General features: G+C 34.6%; 1 protein-coding gene across 5 annotated transcripts in view; it reads left to right on the top strand.

Moving 5' to 3' along the window:
- ASCC3 (activating signal cointegrator 1 complex subunit 3) overlaps positions 1–21,282 on the top strand; it is a 388,871-nt gene that overhangs the window by 67,483 nt on the left and 300,106 nt on the right. For all 5 annotated transcript variants that reach the window (XM_063619908.1, XM_063619900.1, XM_055259780.2 and 2 more), the window contains exons 5-7: positions 13,534–13,654; positions 19,971–20,175; positions 20,896–21,037. In XM_063619908.1, the coding sequence (XP_063475978.1) occupies positions 13,534–13,654; positions 19,971–20,175; positions 20,896–21,037 (468 nt within the window). The remainder of the gene's footprint in view (positions 1–13,533; positions 13,655–19,970; positions 20,176–20,895; positions 21,038–21,282) is intronic.

Below are 21,282 nucleotides of genomic sequence, written 5' to 3'. Positions count from 1 at the left end.
CTGCCTAGAACCTACAGTACAGTGTTGAATAGGAGTGGTGAGCACAGACTTATTTTTCTTATTTCTAATCTTAGTGGGTTAAGTATCCAGTTTTTCACCATTATGAAATGCTGCTATGTGTGTTAGCTGCAGATTTTTCTTCTTTTTTCTTCTTCTTCTTTTTTTTTTTTTTTTTTTTTGAGACAGAGTCTTGCCCTTTCGCCCAGGCTAGAGAGTGGCATGATCTTGGCTCTTGGCAACCTCCACTTTGCCTCCTGGGTTCAAGCGGTTCTCCTGCCTCAACCTCTTGAGTAGCTGGGATTACAGGTGCCCGCCACTGCACGCGGCTAATTTTTGTATTTTTAGTAGAGGTGGGGTTTCACCATCTTGGCCAGGCTGGTCTCAAACTCCTGACCTCGTGATCCATCTGCCTTGGCCTCCCAAAGTGCTGGGATTACAAGCATGAACAACCGTGCCTGGCCAGCTGTGGATTTTTCACAGATACCCTTGATCACATTGTGGAAAATCCCTTCAAGAGCTACTTTGTTGAATGTTTTTATTATGAAAGAGTATGGGATTTTTTCCAGTTCTTTTTTCTGCATCTGTTGAGCTGATCATGTGATTTGTTTTTTAAATTCTGTTGATATGAGGTAGCCTATCAGTTGATTTTCTAATGCTGAACCAACCTTGCGTCCCTGACATTAATCTCACTATCATGGTTTATAATTCGTTTTCTATATTGATGCTTTTGGTTTGCTTGTATTTCATTGAGGAATTTTGTGTTCATATTCCTAAGAGATATTGCTTTATAGTTTTCTGGTGATGTGTCTATCTGGTTTTGGTGTCAGAGTAATACTGGCCTCCTAAAATGAATTGGGAAGTGTTTTCTTCTGTTTTTGTAATGAGTGTGAGGAATTAGTATTAACTTCTTTAAATATTTAGTGGAATTCAACTGTGAAGCCATCTGGACCTGGCCTTTTCTTTGTGGGTTGTTTCTTGATTACTAATTCAATCTTCTACTTGTTATAGGTCTGTTCAGATTATCTATTACTTCTTGAGTTGGTTTTGGTAGTGTGTAGCTTTCTAGGAATTTTTCCCTTTCACCTAATGTATCTAATATATTGATATACAATTGTTTATAGTATTCCTGTATAATCTTTTTTATTTCTTTCAGCTTAGTAGTGAAGTCCTGACAAATGTCATCCTACTAATTTGAGTCTTCTCTCTTTTGTTCGTGGTCAATCTAGCTAAAGTTTTGTTAATTTTGTTAATCTTTTCAAAGAACATCTTTGATTTCCTTTATTTTCTCTATTTTTCTATTTTTTATTTCATTTACTTTTTGCTCTAAGCTTTATTATTTCCTTCCTTCTGCTTGCTTTAGGTTTATTTTGCTCTTCCTTTTCCAGTGTCTTAAGGTTGATAGGTTATTGGTTTGAGATCTTACTTTTTCTTTATATATGCATTTACAGCTATAAATTTTTCCCTTTTCACTGCTTTAGCTGAATCCCGTAAGTTTTGCTCTGTTGGATCTTTATTTTCATTCATCTCAATGTGTTTTCTGATTTCTCTTTTGATTGATTTTTTGTTCAGTTTGTTCTTTTTGTTTTGTTTATTTAACACATATTTGTAAGTTTTCCAATGTTTTTGGTTACTGATTTCTAGTTTCATTCCATTGTAGTTGGAAAACATACTTTGTATTATTTCTATCCTTTAAAATTATTGAGGTTTGTTTTATAGCCAGCTATATGATCTATCCTGGAGAAGTTTCATGCGTGCTAGGGAAGAATATATGTTCTGCTTTTGATGGGTAGGTGTTCTATAGATGTCTGTTAGGCTTAGATGGTTTATAGTGTTGATCATTCCTATATTTCTTTTTTTTTAATTAAAATTTTTTTTTATATTTCTTAACTTTTATTTTAAGTTCAGGAGTACATATGCAGGTTTGTTATATAGGTAAATTCAGGTCATGTGGGTTTGTTGTACAGATTATTTCGTCACCCAAGTTGTAAGCCTAGAACTTACTAGTTATTTCTACAGATTGTCTCTCTCCTCCCACCCTCTACCCTCAGGTAGGCCCCAGTATCTGTTGTTCCTCTCTGTGTGTTCATGTGTTCTCATCAATTAGCTCCCACTTATAAGTGAGAACATGCGGTATTTGATTTTCTGTTGGTGTGCTGGTTTGCTAAAGATAATGGCTTTCAGCACCATCCATGTTCCTGCAAAGAAGATAGTCTCATTCTTTTTTTATGGCTGCATACTATTCCATAATGTATATGTACCACATTTTTTTTGTCCAGTCTACCAATGATGGGATTTAGGTTGACTGCAAATCTTTGCTATTGTGAATAGTGCTGCAGTGAGCATATGTGTGCATGTGTCTTTATAATAGAATGATTTATATTCCTTTGGGTATATAACCAGTGGTAGAATTGCTGGGTCGAGTGGTGGTTCTTTTTTTAGCTCTTTGAGGAATTGCCACACTGCTTTCCACAAATGGTTGAACTAATTTACAGTCCCACCAGCAGTATATAAGTGTGCCTTTTTCTCCATAACCTCACTAGCATCTGTTATTTTTTGACTTTTTAGTAATAGCCATTCTGTCTGATGTGAGATGGTATCTCATTGTGGTTTTGATTTGCATTTCTCTAATGATCAGTGATGTTGACCTTTTTTTCATATGCTTGTTGGCCACAGTGTATCTTGTTTTGAAAAGTGTCTGTTCATGTCCTTTACCCACTTCTTAATGGGATTGTTTGTCTTTTGCTTATTAATTTATGTTCCTTGTAGATATTGAATATTAGACCTTTGTTGGATGCATAGTTTGCAAATATTTTCTCTCATTCTGTAGGTTATCTGTTTACCCTGTTGATAGTTTCTTTTGCTGTACAGAAACTTTCTTTTAGTTAGATCCCATTTATCAATTTTTGCAGTTGCTTTTGGCATTTTTATCATGAAGTCTTTGCTCATTCTTATGTTCAGAATAGTATTGTCTAGGTTGTCTTTCAGGATTTTTATAGTTTTAGGTTTTACATTTAAGTCTTTAATCTGTCTTGAATTCATTTTTTATATGATGTAAGGAAGATTCAATCTTCCAGCTTCAGTCTTCCGCCTATGGCTAGTCAGTTATTCTAGCACCATTTATTGAATATGGAGTCTTTTCCCCATTCCTTGTTTTTGTTGGCCATGTCAAAGATCAGATGTTTGTGGGTGTGTGGGCCTATTTATGGGTTCTCTAACCTGTTCTATTTGTCTATATCTCAGTTTTTATACCAACACCGTGCTGTTTTGGTTATGGTAACCATGTAGTATAGTTTGAAGTCAGGTAACATGATGTCTTCAGCTTTGTTCTTTCTGCATAGGATTGCCTTGGCTATCTGAGCTCTTTTTTGGTTCTCTGTGAATTTTAGAATAGTTTTTGGTTTTTTTTTAGTTCTATGAAGAATGCGATTCATACTTTGCTAAGAATAGCATTGAATCTATAAATTGTTTTGGCAGTATGGCCATTTTAATGATATTGATTCTTCCAATCCATGAGCATGGAATGTTCTTCCATTCATTTGTGTTATCTCTGATTTATTTGAGCAGTGTTTTGTAGTTCCTTTTGTAGAGATCTGTTACCTCTCTCATTAGCTGTATTTCTAGATATTTTATTTTTCTGGCAATTATGAGTGGGATTACATTCCCGATTTGTCTCTTGGCTTGACTGTTGTTGGTGTATAGGAATGCTAGTTATTTTTGTATGTTTATTTTGTATCCTGAGACTTTCCTGACCAAAAAGTTAGAAAGATCTCAATTTAACAACCTAACATCACAACTAAAAGAACTAGAGAACCAAGAGTAAACCAACCCCAAAGCTAGGAGAATACTAGAAATAATCAAAATCAGAGCTGATCTGAAGGAGGTTGAGACATGAAAAACTATTCAAATGATCAACAATTCCAGTTGATTTTTTGAAAAAAAATTAATAAAATAGACTGCTAGCTAGACTAATGAAGAAGAAAAGAGAGAAGATCCAAATAAACACAATTAGGAATAAGGGGAATATCACCACTGAACCCACAGAAATACAAACAGCCATCAGAGAATACTATGAACACCTCTGTGCACATAAACTAGAAAATTTAGAAGAAAGGGATAAATTCCTGGACACGTATACCCTCCTAAGACTGAACCAGGAAGGCACTGATTCCCTAGACAGACCGATAATGAGCTTTGAAATTCAATCAGTGATAAATACCGTACAACTAAAAAAAGCTCAGGACTGGATGGTTTCACAGCTGAATTCTACTAGAGGTACAAAGAAGAGCTGGTACCATTTCTGTTGAAACCATTCCAAGAAAATGGGGAGGAGGGACTCCTCCCTAACATTCTATGAGGCCAGCATCATCCTGATACCAAAACCTGGCTGAGACACAACAACAAAAAAGAAAACTTCAGGCCTGTATCCTTGACAAACGTTGCAAAAATTCTCCACAAAATACTGGCAAACTGATTCCAGCCAACACATTAGAAAATGTATCCATCACGACCAAGTAGGCTTTATCCCTAGGATGCAAGGTTGCTTCAGCATATGCAAATCAATAAATGTGATTCATCACAAAAACAGAACTAAAGACAAAAACCACATGCTTATCTCAATAGATGTAGAAAAGGCTTTTGAGGAAATTTAACCTCCCCTAATGTTAAAAACCCTCTATAAACTAGGTATTGAAGGAACATACCTCAAAATAGTAAGAGCCATCTATGACAAATCCACAGCCAAGATCATACCAAATTGGCAAAATCTGGAAGCATTCCCCTTGAAAACTGGCACAAGACAAGGATGCCCTCTCTCACCTTTTCAACATTAGTATTGGACATCCTACCCAGAGCAGTCAGGCAGGAGAAAGAAATACCAGGTATCAAAACAGGAAGAGAGGAAGTCAGTCTGTCTCTGTTTGCAGACAACACGATTTTATATCCAGAAAACCCCATAGTTGTGTTCCCAAAGCTCCTTAAGCTGATAAAAATTCTTGTATTTTCTTAGTAATCTTCTGCTTGGTTTTATATCCAGTATTGAAAGTGTGATATTGCACCCTCCGACTGTTATTGTTGAATTATTTATCTTTCATCTCTCCATTCTGTATTCCTTTTCAGTTTCAATTAATATATTTTGGTACTTTGCTTATACACACAAACACACACACACAAACACAGACACCCTGTATAATGTGTAAAGTAATTTGTGAATTTGAATTATCATCTGGAGTTACTTGTTTTCAGCCTGAAAAACTTCCTTTAATGTTTCTTGTAAGGTATGTCAGCTATCAACAAAATCTGTTAGGTTTTTTTTGTTTGTTTTTTTTTGTTGTTGTTGTTTTTTAAGATGGAGTTTCACTCTTGTTGTCCGGGCTGGAGTACAATGGCACGACCTCAGCTCACTGCAACCTCTGCCTCCCCAGGTTCAAGTGCTTTTCCTGCCTCAGCCTCCCATGTGGGGGATTATAAGCATGTACCACCATGCCCGGCTAAATTTTTTGTATTTTTAGTAGAGACAGGGGTTCTCCATGTTGGTTAGCCTGGTCTTGAACTCCCGAACTCAGGTGATCCTCCTGCTTCGGCCTCCCAAAGTGCTGGGATTACAAGCGCAAGCCACTGCACCCGGCCTATCTCTTACTTTTCATCTGGGAACATCCTTATTTGCCGTCACTTTTGAATGGTAGCTTTGCTGGATATAGGATTTCTGGCTGACAGGTTTGGGTTTTTTAAAATCTTATTTTATAGTACTTTGAATATGTTATCGCATAATTTCTGGCCTTCATTGTTTCTGCTGAGAAGTCAGCAGTTAGTTTATTGGTGTTTCCTTTTAAGTGATGAATTATTTTTCTCTTGCTGCTTTAAAGATTTTTTTTCCTTGTTTGTAACTTTCATCATTTTTACTATTATGTGTCTGTTTGTGGATCTCTTTGTATTTATCATACTTGGAATTTGTTTGTTTTTTTTTTTTTTTTTTTGAGATGGAGGCTCGCTCTGTCCCCCAGGCTGGAGTGCAGTGGCGTGATCTCGGCTCACTACAAGCTCTGCCTCCCAGGTTCATGCCATTCTCCTGCCTCAGCCTCCCAAGTAGCTGGGACTACAGGCGCCCACCACCATGCCCTGTTAATTTTTTGTATTTGTAGTAGAGGCGGGGCTTCACCGTGTTAGCCAGGATGGTCTCGATCTCCTGACCTCGTAATCCGCCCGTCTCGGCCTCTCAAAGTGCTGGGATTACAGGCGTGAGCTACCGTGCCCGGCTCATACTTGGAATTTGTTAAGCTTCCTGGATGTGTGCTTTTCAATAAATTTCAGAAGATTTAAGCTATTATTTTTTCAAAATTTTTTTGCTCTTTCCTTTGGGTATGCTCATTATGTGTATGTTGGTGCACTTAATGGTGTTTCACATTTTTCTGATTCTCTTAATTTTTCTTCATTTTTTCTTCATCTGTCTTTCTGTCTATCTGTCCATCCATCCATCCATCCACCCATTCAATTTTGAGACAGGGTGTTGCTCTCTTGCGCAGTCTGGAGAGCAGTAGTGTGATCATAGCCCATGGCAGCCTTGAACTCCTGGGTTCGAGGATTCCTCCCACCTCAGCTTTCCGAGTAGCTGAGACTACAGGCATGCACCACCACACCTGGCTAATTCTTTTATATTTTGGAGAGACGGAGTCTTGCTATGTTGCCCAGGCTGGTCTCTAACTACTGGCCTCAAGCAATCCTCCCTCCTCAGCCTCTCAAAGTGATGAGATCACAGGTAGGAGCTGCCATTCCTGGCCTTGTTTTTGTTCTTCAAATGTAGTAATATCCATCTGTCTTCCAGTTCGCTGATTATTTCTTCTGATAGTTTGACTCTACTATTGAATCCTTCTAGTTAATATTTAATTTCAGTTACTGTAGTGTATAATTTCATAATTCTCATTTTTTTAAATGCTATCTCAGTTTCCTATTTCATTTGGACTTGTGTTTATTTATTTGGTCATTGTTTAATTCTTTAATCACAGTTCTCTTTAGTTCTTTGAACATGTTTACAATGCCTACTTTGAAGTATTTTTCTATTAAATTTGACATGTGGTTACCTTCACAGGCAATATCTGTTGCTTGCTTTCTTCCCTCTAGTATATGGATCATACCTCTCCATTACTTTACATGCCTTATAATTTTTCATTAGAAAATGAACATTTTAGTTAATATATTGTGGATACTCTGGATATTTGTCCCATGTTTCCACTGGGGCTAGTTATTGTTGCCTGCTTGCTTATTTTTCTTTTTAAATCACTTTGCTAAATTATTTTAGTGGAGATGATTTCATCCCCTCTCACTTCACAGTATTAAGCTTCTGATGTTGTTTGTTATGGAGATGCATCCTTGGGTATGTCCACAGTTACCTTGGTACGGTTTTGGCAGGGCTCTTTCTCCTTTTACTGATTATAACTAGCTTTGAAACTGCTAATCTCAAGCTTATTACTTTATCATTAGCAACATGGGGACATAAATTTCTCTACAAACTAATCCAATAAGCTTGTGGCCCCTTTGAAAGAATGATTTTAGAGGTCAGTGTTGACATTTATCCCGAACCCAATGGGCTCCTCTCTGTTGTCTCTTTACTCAGTTCTCTCTTCCTATACAACCTAGTCCTTCAGTCTATGAATCTTTTTCTAGTTGTTGTTCACCACAATCTTAGATGTTTTTCATAGAGTACTTAGGCTTCAAATTTTTGCCCTGTTGAGTGTTTGAATTTTTGGCAATATGAAAGGTTAATAGAAATCAATGTAATTTTAAGTTTTTTTTTATAACAAGGTTTTTTTTATCTTGTTAAAGACAAAAGAGTGTTTTTTAGTGTGTTTTGATATATGTAAGGACTATTTGTAATTTCATTCTATAAACTGTCCTTTGTATATTTTTAAGTTTCTCTACTTTTCTGATAAGAACAATGACTTCACTTGTAGTATGATTTGATATTAAGTGTAACTAGAATAAAGAATAAATTCTGATCAGAATATTTTGAACTTGAATTTCACTGAAGGATTGTTGTATTATTAACAGAATTGGTGATGAAGGGAGAAAGAAGATTTGAGAAAGGAGGTGATAACTTTAGTTGTGTTTTTTTTCTATATTTGATCTTATTGGAGCTATAATTTAGCACTTTAATGTTAACATTTATAAAAACTAATATATGTTATTTTAAATACAGAGTTAATACTGTAAGAGCAGGACTGTGCAAGATTAATTGTGGAAAAACTGGAGTTGGACAAATGGGCCTATCATTCATTTCCATTGTGGTCATCACTTATGTGATTTTTTGATTCAACTCCAGAAATATTTACGTTGTTGGACACTGTTTCTAGGTGACTTTAGTATGGGAGGGGGTAAACATGGACAAAAATCCTCCTCTTGCCACCCCGCCCAGCCACATCTTCAGTACTTTTACACATGCCTGAAGGATATAAGAAAGGAGGATTAAACGTGGATCTTGTGTTTATTATTTTGTCTAGACTATTTACTTTGATTTTTTCACAGATCTGTTAATACTTCTTATCAGTTTTTTAGGAATCTTAATGTAGAGTTAGTGGCATCTCTTATACTTGTTGTATGTTAACCGTTTTTGAGGTTGCAGGAGGGCCTTAAAGTGTTTGCAACTACTAGCAATTGAAGGAGATTAAACAGCAACAACAACACAAGATCAAAAACTTAATCTTCATCCTGTATTGGTTGGAGTTTGGCAAAATACTTTTTTTTGTTGTCAAAAGCACCCTACTTAGGATTCTTTCTGTTTAGAAATTATTTTTATAGACAATATTTACTTTTATTTAGAAAGCGTTTAATCTAGTAAACAAAACATATGCTTCTAAAGATTCCCTTTGAAAAAATAAGACACTTATTTAAGGGTTAAAATTTGAAAGAAAATATTCTTATGAATACAACATGTCTTTGATACATCTTAATTAATTAGCACTTGCCATTTGTCTTGCAGTATTTTAACTCTTGGAGAAACAAAGAGTAAAGTTTCCTTGAAGGAAGACAAAGAGTAATGGGGAAGCTTTATATGCCGTTTAACTGCCATAAAACGTAGTAAAGATAGAGAAAGCCTTGGAGAAGAGTTATTATTTCAGCTGGATTTTGAAGGCTAAAAGGAGAGGTTACTGTGCTGAGGAGATTAGGTTACTGTGCTGAGGAGATTAGAAAGGTCATTCTGCCTAGTAGGACCAGCATGTAGAGACACATGGACATGTGAAAGAGCATGCCTTCAGAGTAGCAGATGGATTGGTGTCATTCAATGATAAGGACTTATGAGTTGGGGAAAGCAAGAATGTGATGCCAGACTGGCTTATTGGGACCAGCCAATAGAAGGTATCGATCATGTGGGGGTACTTAGAAGTTTGGATTTTATTTTGTAAGGATCAGGATGCTATGAAGGATTTTAAACCATGGTATTATATGAACAGATTTGCGTGTTAGTGTAGTAAAGGTTTCCTTCTGGTGTACCAGGGCATATGACATAATGGGTTGTAGGTGGGCTGGGGTACTATTCTTATTAACTAACACTCAAGGCAGTTGTCTGGGCCAAGGATCACTTGGGCTTTTAATTAGTCTCTTTTGGTCAGAGTAGCCTTGTCCATTTACTTCATATACTTTACAAATATTATGACTTTCCAAATGTGCTATGACATGAAAAAGCTATAGAAATGTGGGTATAAAGTAAGTAGAGTGTGACCATTTAAAAATGTTTTATAGTAATCTTGGCCATCAGTTATCAAACTTTATGATCTCAGAACCTCTTTATGCTCTTAAAAGTTATTGAGTACTCTACAAGATTTTGTTTATGTGGTTTATGTCTATTGGTATTCACTATACCAGAAACTAAAACTGAGAAACTCTTCAAGTACAGTCACGTGCTGCATAAGGATGTTTGGTCACTGACAGACTGTATACAACAGTGGTGCTGTAAGATTATAATAGAACTGAAAAATTTCTATCACCAGTGACATCTTGATTATCCTGACTTTGTGTAGGCCTAAGCTAATGTGTATTTTTGTGTGAAGTTTTAATTAACAAGTTGAAAAAATAAAAATTTTAAAAATAGAAAAAAGCTTATAGAATAAGGTTATGAAGACAGACAATATTTTTGTACAGCTGTACAGTGTGTTTGTGTTTTAAGCTAGGTGGTGTTATAAAAGAGTCAGAAAGTTAAATGTAAAGTTTATGAAGTAAAAAGTTACAGTAAGCTAAGGTCAACTTACTAGTGAAGACTGTTTTTATTTGAAAAAATAAATGTAGTGTAGCCAAAGTGAATAGTGTTTATAAAGTCTACGGTAGTACAGTAACATCCTAGGCCTTCACATTCACTCATTACTCACTCACTGACTCAACTAGAGTAATTTCCAATCCTTCAGGCTCTGTTCATAGTAAGTGCTCTTTCAAGTATACAGTTATACCATTTTTTTATCTTTTGTACAGTAGTTTTTACTGTATCTTGTCCATGTTTACATATGGTTAGGTACACCAATACTTACCATTGCGTTTCAGTGGACTCCAGTATTCAGTATAGTAGCATGGTGTACAGGTTGGTAGCCTAAGAGAAATAGGCTACACCATATAGTCTAGCTGTGTAGCATACTGCCTCATCTAGCTTTGTGTAATTACACTCTATGATGTTCCCACAAAATCACCTATTGGTGCATTTCTCAGGATATGTGTTGTTAAGTGACACATGACTGCATGTATTTATTCATTTTAAAATAACAATAATAATAGAAGTTAACAGCTTGATGAAAATTAACTGTATTTTCCAAAACTGTAAAATATAGAAAGAAAAGTAGCATTATTTTAAATTTTTGCAATCTTTTTAATATCTGGTTTAATAGAAAGCAGATTTTCATACTTGCTTCTGTAATCAATCTGCTATGATATATATTTTTGGTTTAAGCATGCAAAGGAATCCAGGCTTACATAGGTATGCAGTTAGAAAAGAGAATAATATTTTAAAAGCCTTTTCAAATAATTTTTAATATTCTTTTTTGATACTAAATTAAAACTTGACAAGCAGTAGTTTCTTGCAGTTTAGTTACAATGAAAATCTGGCATATCAATGAATTTTTATACTAGGTTTTGTGAAAATCTATTGGTCTCGTTTTTAATGGATTTTTTTACCCATGTATAATTTTATAACGTCATATATGAGTCTTTTGGAAAATAGTTGATTGAGTGAGTTATCCAAATCTTCTAAATGTTGACGCATTTGATTGTATAATATAAAAAGAATTCATTCATTAATGTTATCACTGGTGTCATCAGAAAAGTCTTAAGTATTGGGAAATGGTCAGATTTACAGTGGTGAATACAAGTTTTTCAAAATTCTAATTTTCTCTTGAAAACTTAGATTTTAGCATTGGCAACAAATACATTCCGTTGTTTTCCTTTGTGTAGGAGGCTCACTTTCATTTTCGAGAAAATGTTTGTCAGATATCCTAATCTGAATAATCAATTTGCTTTTAGTCGTTCTTTCAAATCAAAATGATGTTACATAGAAAACCTCTTCACTAGCAATTTTATACATACTTTTATAAAATTTTATAAAATACTTTTATATATACATTTATTCTATATATAGTAGAAGTAATTTTATACATACTTCCCCTTTTGTCACACAGAATATTAAAAAAGATACATACTCATGATATGAAATTTACAAAACTAATAATTTTTATTGCTTTACTTAAGGACATTCTTAAGTGAAGTTGGCTTTGTGTTGTTGTTGTTTGTATTTGTGCTTGTATGACAGTGAAGAATACAATAATTATTAATTCATTTGACACTATTAGCTTGATTTATGCTAAGGCACCAGCAGTTTTACCCACGATTGCTTTTGCACCATCAGTACAAATGTCAACAGAATGAGAAAGGCAAATAATAGCTAAGTATTATCATGAAAATAATTTTGACCACGTGGGCCCCCTAAGTGTCTGGGACTCCATATGTCATACTTTGTTGATGGATAATTCTTTGAGGAAGTATGGAGGGTAAGGGAACACAGACATTATGTCTTGTCTACCAGCATCCTTTATCGTTGTCTGTCCTAAACCCTTTCTGCCACATATTATTAATATCTTTTTTTTGAGGGGAGGGAGGGTGGGTGTCACAAGTTGTATATTTACTTTCATATTTCTTGACCATTTTCCTGTTATCTTGCCTCTTTACTGCTTCCTCTGCTGTTTCCCTGTACAAGTTTCTTAACTTCAATTAATATCTTTTATATTACCTAATTTGGTATCTTTTTTATTACAATATATTTCATATTCATTTCAGGGTCACACTTTTCTGGAAAGTATTCAACATTGTTAATGTAGTGCAGTGGAAAGTTCTTTAGGCTTGGATTCAGATAGATGTCATTTTAGAAAACCCTACTATTAGTTATGTAACTTTGGTCAATTTGTGTAAATTTTCTAAAGCTTTATTTTTAAGTCCAAAAATAACAATAATAATACCTTAATTTGAAAATAGTATTAGGAAGATTTGCTTGATAGGATTAGCAAAATGCCTATCATAATACCTGGCATATAATGTGTTCAATAAAAAGTACTGGCCAGTAGAATTAAAATTGATTGGACAGGACTATTCTTAATAATTCATTTTGTTTCTTTTGTTGTCCCTTTGTGTGCATAACTTCAGTAAAATAAACAGCAAAAAGAAAATATTTATTAAACTTTTAATGTCCATATACACAAAGTAAATTTTTATTTTATGGTTTTATTTGTGTGGATTCTCTGAGAATGGTTAGAATTTGGTTAATATAACATCTTCATATGCAAAATTAGAGTATTATATTTCTAAACAAGAAATATATATATATATATATATATGTATGTATGTATCTTCCCAGATCATACTTGCGGAAACCTAGACACTTCCTAGAACAGTTATATCATGCAATTATGTAGTTGAAACTCTCTGAATCCTAACACTGGTTCTCTAACTCTGACATCAACTTAATCTTTGGTAACTACTCTGCATAGGAGAGTGGGATATGCTTCGGAAATTTTCATAAAATTATTTAAAGCACTTGCAGCACTGTGTTTTAGATTTCAGATTTATTTAGCATTTAAAATACATGTAAAAAATTGGCATGATGTCATGATTCATTAAAACATTCTAATGGTTCTTTAACGCTAAAATGACAGCTGTTGTATAGTAAGTTGTAAGAAAAATAGTACTCTGGACTCTGTTTGGGAAAACCAGAATGATATGTTGAAGAGCAAATTATTTTAGAATTTCATTTGGTTATACTAAGAATTTGTTATTCTGTGATTTGGAGTTATATATTCAAATCTTAATTTTTAAAAATTGAATAATGTTTTTTAATTATATAATTGCAGAAAGCCTTTTTAAAGTTTCTTGGCAATGTGAAGAGTCATTTTTCTTAGTTTTTGAATATTTCTATATTAGTTTGGCTTTACACCTCTGTTGAATAGGTTGTTAATAACTTGAAAAAGTTAAATTTTGAGGTAACAGATGTTTGTTACTTTTTTCTCTTTTTATAAGCTATTTGAACTGCTGGGACCTGAAGGACTTGAACTTATTGAGAAACTCCTCCAGAACAGAATTATAATTGTGGATAGATTTCTTAATTCTTCAAATGATCATAGGTTTCAGGCTCTTCAAGGTAAGAAAGTATGCAGCGGTCATTGTAATTTAAAGGAAATATTCATTGGTTAGCAAATGTTTTTAATGTAATTACATTTTTAAATATCTTTTGGTCTGTTATATAATTTACTGATATTACTCTGTTAAATAGATTTTAGATATGGCATATTATGAAAAAACGTAAGTGATTTAAATAGGAGGGCAGTGTTGGGGTATGGCAGTTTTTGGTAAAAGTTAAAACTACTTAGAATACACAAATTTCTTCTTTTATTTTGCATATAGGAGGTACATGTGCAGGTTTGTTGCATGAGTATACTGCTTGATGCCAAGGTTTGGGATATAGATTCTGTCACCCAAGTGGTGAACATAGTTCTTGACAGGTAGTCTTTTAGCCCTTTCCCTACTCCCTCTCGCTCCTCATTTGGAATCCCTAGTGTCTGTTGTTTCCATCTTTGTGTCTGTGTGTACGCAGTGTTTAGCTCTCACTTACAAGTGAGAACATGAGGTATTTGGTTTTCTATGTTAATTCACTTAGGATAATGGCCTCCAGCTGCATTCATGTTGTTGCAAAGGACATCATGTAGTCATGATTAATTAGAACATTCTATTGGTTCTTTAACTGTAAAATGACAGCTGTTATGTAGTAAGTTGTAAGAAAAATATTACTATGGACTTAATTCAGGAAGCAGAACAATTTCTTCTTTTTATGGCTACATAGTGTTCCATGGTGCATATGTACTGCATTTTCGTTATCCAGTCCACTGTTGATGGGCACTTAGGTTGATTCTGTGTCTTTCCTGTTGTGAATAGTGCTGTGATGTATCCGGGAACCTGCCCTGATATTCACATAGGTTCTTTTCTATTTTCCTTAAGCGTCAGCCAGCTTGAGAAATAAAGGGTCAGAGTACAAAAGAGAAATTTTAAAGCTGGGCCTCCGGGGGAGACATCACATGTCAGTAGGTTTAGTGATGCCCCACAAGCCACAAAAACAAGCAAGTTTTTATTAGGGATTTTCAAAAGGGGAGGGAGTGTGTGAATAGGTGTGGATCACAGACATCAAGTACTTTACAAAGTAATAGAATATCACAAGGCAAGTGGCAGCAGGGTGAGATCACAGGACCACAGGACGGAGGCAAAATTAAAATTGCTAATGAAGTTTTGGGCACCATTGTCATTGATAACATCTCATCAGGAGACAGGGTTTTGAGATCAACTGGTCTGACCAAAATTTATTAGGCAGGGATTTCATCTTCCTAATAAGCCTGGGAGCGCTATGGGAGACTGGGGTCTATTTCACCCCCACAGTCTCGACCATAAGAGACAGCCACGCCCAGGGGGCCAGTTCAGAGACCCACCCCCAGGTGTGCATTCTCTTTCTCAGGGATGTTCCTTGCTGAGAAAAATAATTCAGCAATATTTCTCCCATTTGCTTTTGAAAGAAGAGAAATATGGCTCTGTTCCGCCCAGCTCACCAGCGGTCGAGTTTAAGGTTATCTCTCTTGTTTCCTAAACATTGCTGTTATCCTGTTCTTTTTTCAAGGTGCCCAAATTTCATATTGCTCAAACACACACGCTGTACAATTTGTGCAGTTAATGCAATTATTACAGGGTCCTGAGGTGATATACATCCTCCTCAGCTGACAGGATTAAGAGATTAAAGTAAAGACAGGCATAGGAAATCACAAGGGTATTGATTGGGGAAGTGATAAGTATCCATGAAATCTTTACAATTTATGTTTAGAGATTGCAGTAAAGACAGACATAAGAAATTATAAAAGTATTAATTTGGGGAACTAATAAATGTCCATGAGATCTTCACAATCCACATTCTTCTGCCATGGCTTCAGCCGGACGGTCCCTCTGTTTGGGGTCCCTGACTTCCCACAACAGTGATGAACATGTGAGTCCGTATGTCTTTTTGGTAGAATGATTGATTTTGTAGGGGGTATATACCTAGTGATGGGATTGCTGGGTCAAATGGTAACTCTGTCTTAAGGTCTTTGAGAAATCTCTAAACTACTTTTCATAGTGGCTGGACTAATTTACATTCCCACCAACAGTATATAAATGTTCCCTGTTTTCTGCGGCTGAGCCAACATCTGTTATTATTTGACTTTTTAGCAATAGCCATTCTGGCTGGTGTGAGGTGGTATCTCATTGTGGTTTTAATTTGCATTTCTCTGATGATTAGTGATGATGAGCATTTGTTGGCTGCTTGTATGTCTTTTATCGAGAAGTGTCTGTTAATGTCCTTTGCCCATTTTTTAATGTGGTTATTTTTTGCTTGTTGATTTAGGTTCCTTACAGATTCTGGATATTAGGTCTTTGTCGGATACAGTTATTTTCTATGGTTCTATAGGTTGTCTATTTACTCTGTTGACAAGTGGGACCTAATTAAACTGAAGAGCGTCTGCATAGCAAATTTCCTTTAAAAAGAAGATATATATATACTTACTATGGGCCAGGTAGTAGTGTAATTTCTCTCCAACTTTTCATTTTGAGAACTTTCAAACTTAAAGTTACAAGAATAATACAATGATCACTGTTTACCCTTCACATAGATTCATTAGTCATTAACATTTTGCTCTTCCTAGACCACTTACACACACACCTACTTTTTAAATTTTTGCTGAACAATGACAGGAAATTCTAGACATCATGATACTTTACCTGTAAAATCTTTAGCACATGTCTAAGCACAATACAGTTAGCACACTGAGCAAATTGAACACTGATAGTGTCATGTATTACACATATTTTTAAATCCCAGAAAAATTAAGAGTTGGCTAGGGAAGAAAAATTATTTTTATAAAAGCTTGACTTAAAACATAGCTGATGCGAAACTCAGGTTTTAAGTGATAAATACGAAAACAATTTTTTACCTCTACCACAATGTTTTTTGCCAGCCTTACAGATGGTTTTGGATTTTAAAAAAGTATATGAGCGTAAGAAATTTGACAACTGTCTTCAAACTATTCAACATCTATCCTTCTTGCAAGTTATGTCCTCATTTTCTTATATTTATGATTATGGCACTAAAAGGAAATGATAAAAACAGCTATAATTTAAACCTAAAATTTCTGACAGATTTTCTGTTTCTTACAGATTCTCTTGATTACTAATAAATGTTCTCAGAGCCTTAAAGTTCCTTTGAGATTGTAAGAAACTTGGAAAATATAAATTTAGCAACTTTGTCTGCAGATCTCTTTGTTCTTTAAGTGTATTGAACACTTCTACTCTGCCTTCCTCCAGGAGCGCTCCCACCTTGTATTAGTCAGTTCTCACACTGCTATAAAAATACTACCTGAGACTGGGTTATTTATAAACAAAGGAGGTTTAATTGGCTCACAGTTCCACATGGCTGGAGGCCTCAGGCAACTTGGCAGAAGGTGAAGGGAAAGCAAGGACCTACTTCACATGGTGGCAGGAGAGAGAAGTATGTGCAGGAGGAACTTGCCAAACACTTATACAACTATCAGACCTCCTGAGAACTCAATCACTATCACTAGAACAGTATGGGGGAAACTGCCCCTGTGATCCAGTCACCTCCCATAAGTTTCCTCCCTCAACACCTGGGGATTATGGGGATTACAATTCAAGATGAGATTTGTGTGGGGACACAAAGCCTAACCATATCACACCTGTTGAATAGTATATAATCAGAAATTGCAGTAAGCCAGCAAGGTTTATGAGCATCTAAAATGGGTGTCTGCCAAGGAAAATAAATGAGTTTAAATATCTAGTCCTGCAATGTTGTAAATTCTGAGAATTTGGTATTTCATTTTGTCAGTCTCCTAAATATTAATAAAGAGATATTTACTGATTCTAGCTTTTGTTTTTGAGACAGGCCTTCGCACTCTTGCTCAGGCTAGGGAGCAGTGGCACAATCAGGGATCACTGCATCCTCAACCTTCTGTGCTCAAGCAATCCTCTCATCTCAGCCTCCCGAGTAGATGGGTCCACAGGTGTGTGCCACCATGCCTGGTTAATTTAAAAAAATTTTTTTTTTTGGAAAGATGAGATCTCCCCATGTTGCCCAGGGTAGTCTTGAACTACTAGCCTCAAGCAGTCCTCCCACCTCAGCCTCCCAAAGTGTTTAGATTACAGGTGTGAGCCACAGTGCCCAGCCTGATTCTGCTTTTAATAGTGGTAATTTATTAAAATAAAGTTTAATAGAAGTCTAGCTTTACATATTTTTTGGAAACTGTAGATGAGTTTTATTTATGTTTATTACGTTGATTCCATAAATTTTATTATATTAGGATAGCTTCTTAGACTCAGTAAGCTTTTTGTATCAGTGTATTCTCACATTGCTATAAAGAAATACCTGAGACTGGGTAATTTATAAAGAAAAGAGGTTTAATTGGCTCACAGTTCTGCAGGATGTACATGAAGCATTAGCAGCTTTTGCTTCTGGGGAAGCCTTAGGAAGCTTCCAAACATGGCAGAAGGCAAAAGGGGAGCAGGCATCTTACACATCAGGAGCAGGAGCATGAGAGCAAGGGGGAGGCTCTACACACTTTTAAACGACCGTTCTAAAAGGATACAAGCCTCTACGTAGTTCTTCAGAATAACTTTGTGTTAGAATTACTGTTAAGGATATTCATTTCATTTTTGCATGTCAGTCTCTACAGTTAACCTAACCCAGCAAGGAGAACCATACATTTAAACATTCACTGCTTTACAACTTGATTTTTTGAAATTGCCTATTATACTCAGCTTTACAGGATTCCAGTATGTTCTAATTAAGACCTTTTAAGCTTTCTATGAGGTAGACATATTTTCTTCTTATAATTTTAATTTTATTTGGATGATCATAAGTATGTATATTTTATTACTGTCACATTTGTTTAAAATGTTAATGACATTAGCATAGCATTTAGTATGTCACCTAAAGTATTTACAGTTTTACACTTAAAATCTCTCACATTCGTTTCTGATAAATACATTTTTAAACATTCTGCTTAATATCTGTGTTGCTGATTGTGTAATTTTGCAGACAAGTTAACTTTTATGAAGAGTTCAGAGTACCTGTGAAAACTGGCAGAATGTTGCATTCTTTTTCTAATACTGAACACTAATTATAAATTCTGTTATTATAGTAGGTATGTAAGACTTAATTGGAAAATAAGAGATAAAATACTTAGGAAAATGCTTTTTTCAGAACTGTAAAATTTACTCCTAATATAGATGGGATTTTATTTTATTTCATAATTTTGAGACATATTTTCCTTTTTAGGCCTTATAAAGCCATTATACAAGTTTTCCCTATGATTGAGAGTTTAATGACTTGTATTCAGAATCGTAATGGGGCAGTAACAGTTGTCTGAGAATTGTGAAGATTTGACTTAGAATGAATTAGAAAGCTAATTTTCCCATCTTGATGCTATTTTTAATTCCTTCTCTGTTCTGCATTGGATGTTGGAATTTGATAAAATAATTTGCACTGTGCTCTGTCAGAGTATGGACCAAGTCTCATTCTTCATTGTCCTCCTAGCCTAGCTGCAGTGGCTAGAACTGAGTAGGACCTCAAATAAATAAATGTTTATTGACTTGGATTACTTTCAACTACATTCCTTTTAGTTCCTTTAGAGCTTCAGTAAGTGAAGATACTGTTGCTTATAAAGATTTAAACAAACACAGAAGGTAATCCTGTTGGAAGAAAATTTTTTCTCAATATTGAGTTGAACAAACCACAGACCTGAAGTGTACTTTGTAAACATTGAGGTTTAATTCACTTGGTTTTTCCATTTTTTAAAAAACTGTGTTTCCTTAAAAAGGTAGACCATACTTTTGCTTTATTTGCTTTAGTAATTGTCTCAAATATGTCTTGAACTACTGCTAATAAAATGTATGTAATCTATAAATAACTAAGTAGTAACATATGTGCAACTTAACCACATAAGGTCTATTACATAGTAAAAATTTATGTCTAATAGGGAAAGAGTTTATTTTATTACTGTATTAACAGTAAATGCTAATTAGTATCGATAATTATTATATATATTGAAATTATATAAACAAATTATTTCAAATGATAAAATTGAAGTTTTAGTTTCCTAATGTTATATGTAAGAATTTTTAATGTGAGTGACATTGAACTGTTTAGTCTGTAGGAAGAAAATACTACTGGCTTTTCTTAAACCACCGTGTAATTTTATTTAGATACTGTGATTTTTAAAAACTCACCTTAAAACATATAATTGAATTTGCCAGTTTTAAAAAATGAATTATTAGAGCATTATATGTTGTGGGGTGGAGGAAAGAAATGGTTTTCATGAAGATTAAATCATATTCAGATTTATAAAACATTGTTTCTTAAATTTGCTTCTTAGACAATTGTAAAAAAATTTTAGGAGAAAATGCTAAACCCAATTATGGTTGTCAAGTCACTATTCAGTCTGAACAAGAAAAGCAGCTAATGAAACAATATCGCCGTGAAGAAAAAAGAATTGCCAGACGAGAAAAAAAGGCTGGAGAAGATTTAGAAGTTTCAGAAGGACTTGTGTGCTTTGATCCTAAGGAATTGCGGATACAAAGGTAATAAAAGCCAGGAGCTGAAAAATGCTTGTGTTGTAATTGCTGCTTTTACATATCATTATCATTTTTTAGTTTAGTCTTGGCAGTATAGATGATTTTTACTTCAAGTCACGTTTTCTTCATAGAAGTTTGTTTTATGAATACCTAATTTTCTGGGATAAGAAAGCAATGGTCTGCTTAATTAGAATATTCTTGGTCGCATCCAAGTAGATAAGAGATTTAGATTATAGAGGTAAGCTATTTTTAGGTGCTGTGTACACACCACTAGGTTAAGATTTTTATAGCTTACGTACATTTATTTGAGATACATTTTATTTCTGTGCTTAATGTACCTTTTAAAAAATGTTGTTATTTGGAAGTAGAAAGGAGAAAAATGAAATATAAGCATTATGGTACTTGATTCTTTAAACATTGAAACACATTTCAAAAAAGAAATGTATACCTTGTTAAGTAAACATATTTGAATTGTGAAAAAACAAAATTAGAAAGAGCATTAAATCAAACTTACCAGGTGGTGTTATCTATAAATAATATCTAGAAATGTACTGAATCCTATTTTGTCACTCAGAAAATTTCAGGATTCCTAAAATCTTCCTTTGTGTAGTTTAATTTCTTCCTTTTTATGGTGGAAGTAATATATGTTTTAGTAATATATGTTTTAATGTATGCATTACCTTTCAAGATAAACATTTCAAATTAGGCCTATTTTTATGTTTACAGAGAGCAGGCACTTCTGAATGCTAGAAGTGTTCCAATTCTGAGCAGGCAGAGAGACGCAGACATTGAAAAAATGCATTATCCCCATGTGTATGATTCCCAGGCTGAAGCCATGAAAACATCAGCATTTATTGCTGGTGCAAAGGTATGTCATTGTTATATAACTACTGTTCAATAATATGTCTATTCTAAAGAAATGATGTGTAGATTTTCCCTGTTCCTTCGTGAGTCTAACACTAGTTGACTATGCTAAATTTTATTTTAAAGTATTGGGGAAAAATGACATAATGTGGTGTATGTAAAGCTCCTGACATATAGTAGATATTCAGAACATATATGTTTCCCTCCCTTTCATTATTTTTGCAATTTGTATTTTTGAGTTTTATCAGT

This window comes from Symphalangus syndactylus, chromosome 2 (genome assembly GCF_028878055.3).
Source record: "Symphalangus syndactylus isolate Jambi chromosome 2, NHGRI_mSymSyn1-v2.1_pri, whole genome shotgun sequence".
NCBI lineage: Eukaryota > Metazoa > Chordata > Mammalia > Primates > Hylobatidae > Symphalangus > Symphalangus syndactylus.
The sequence above is the reverse complement of the archived record's forward strand: the minus strand, read 5'-3'. Positions and strand labels throughout refer to the sequence as shown.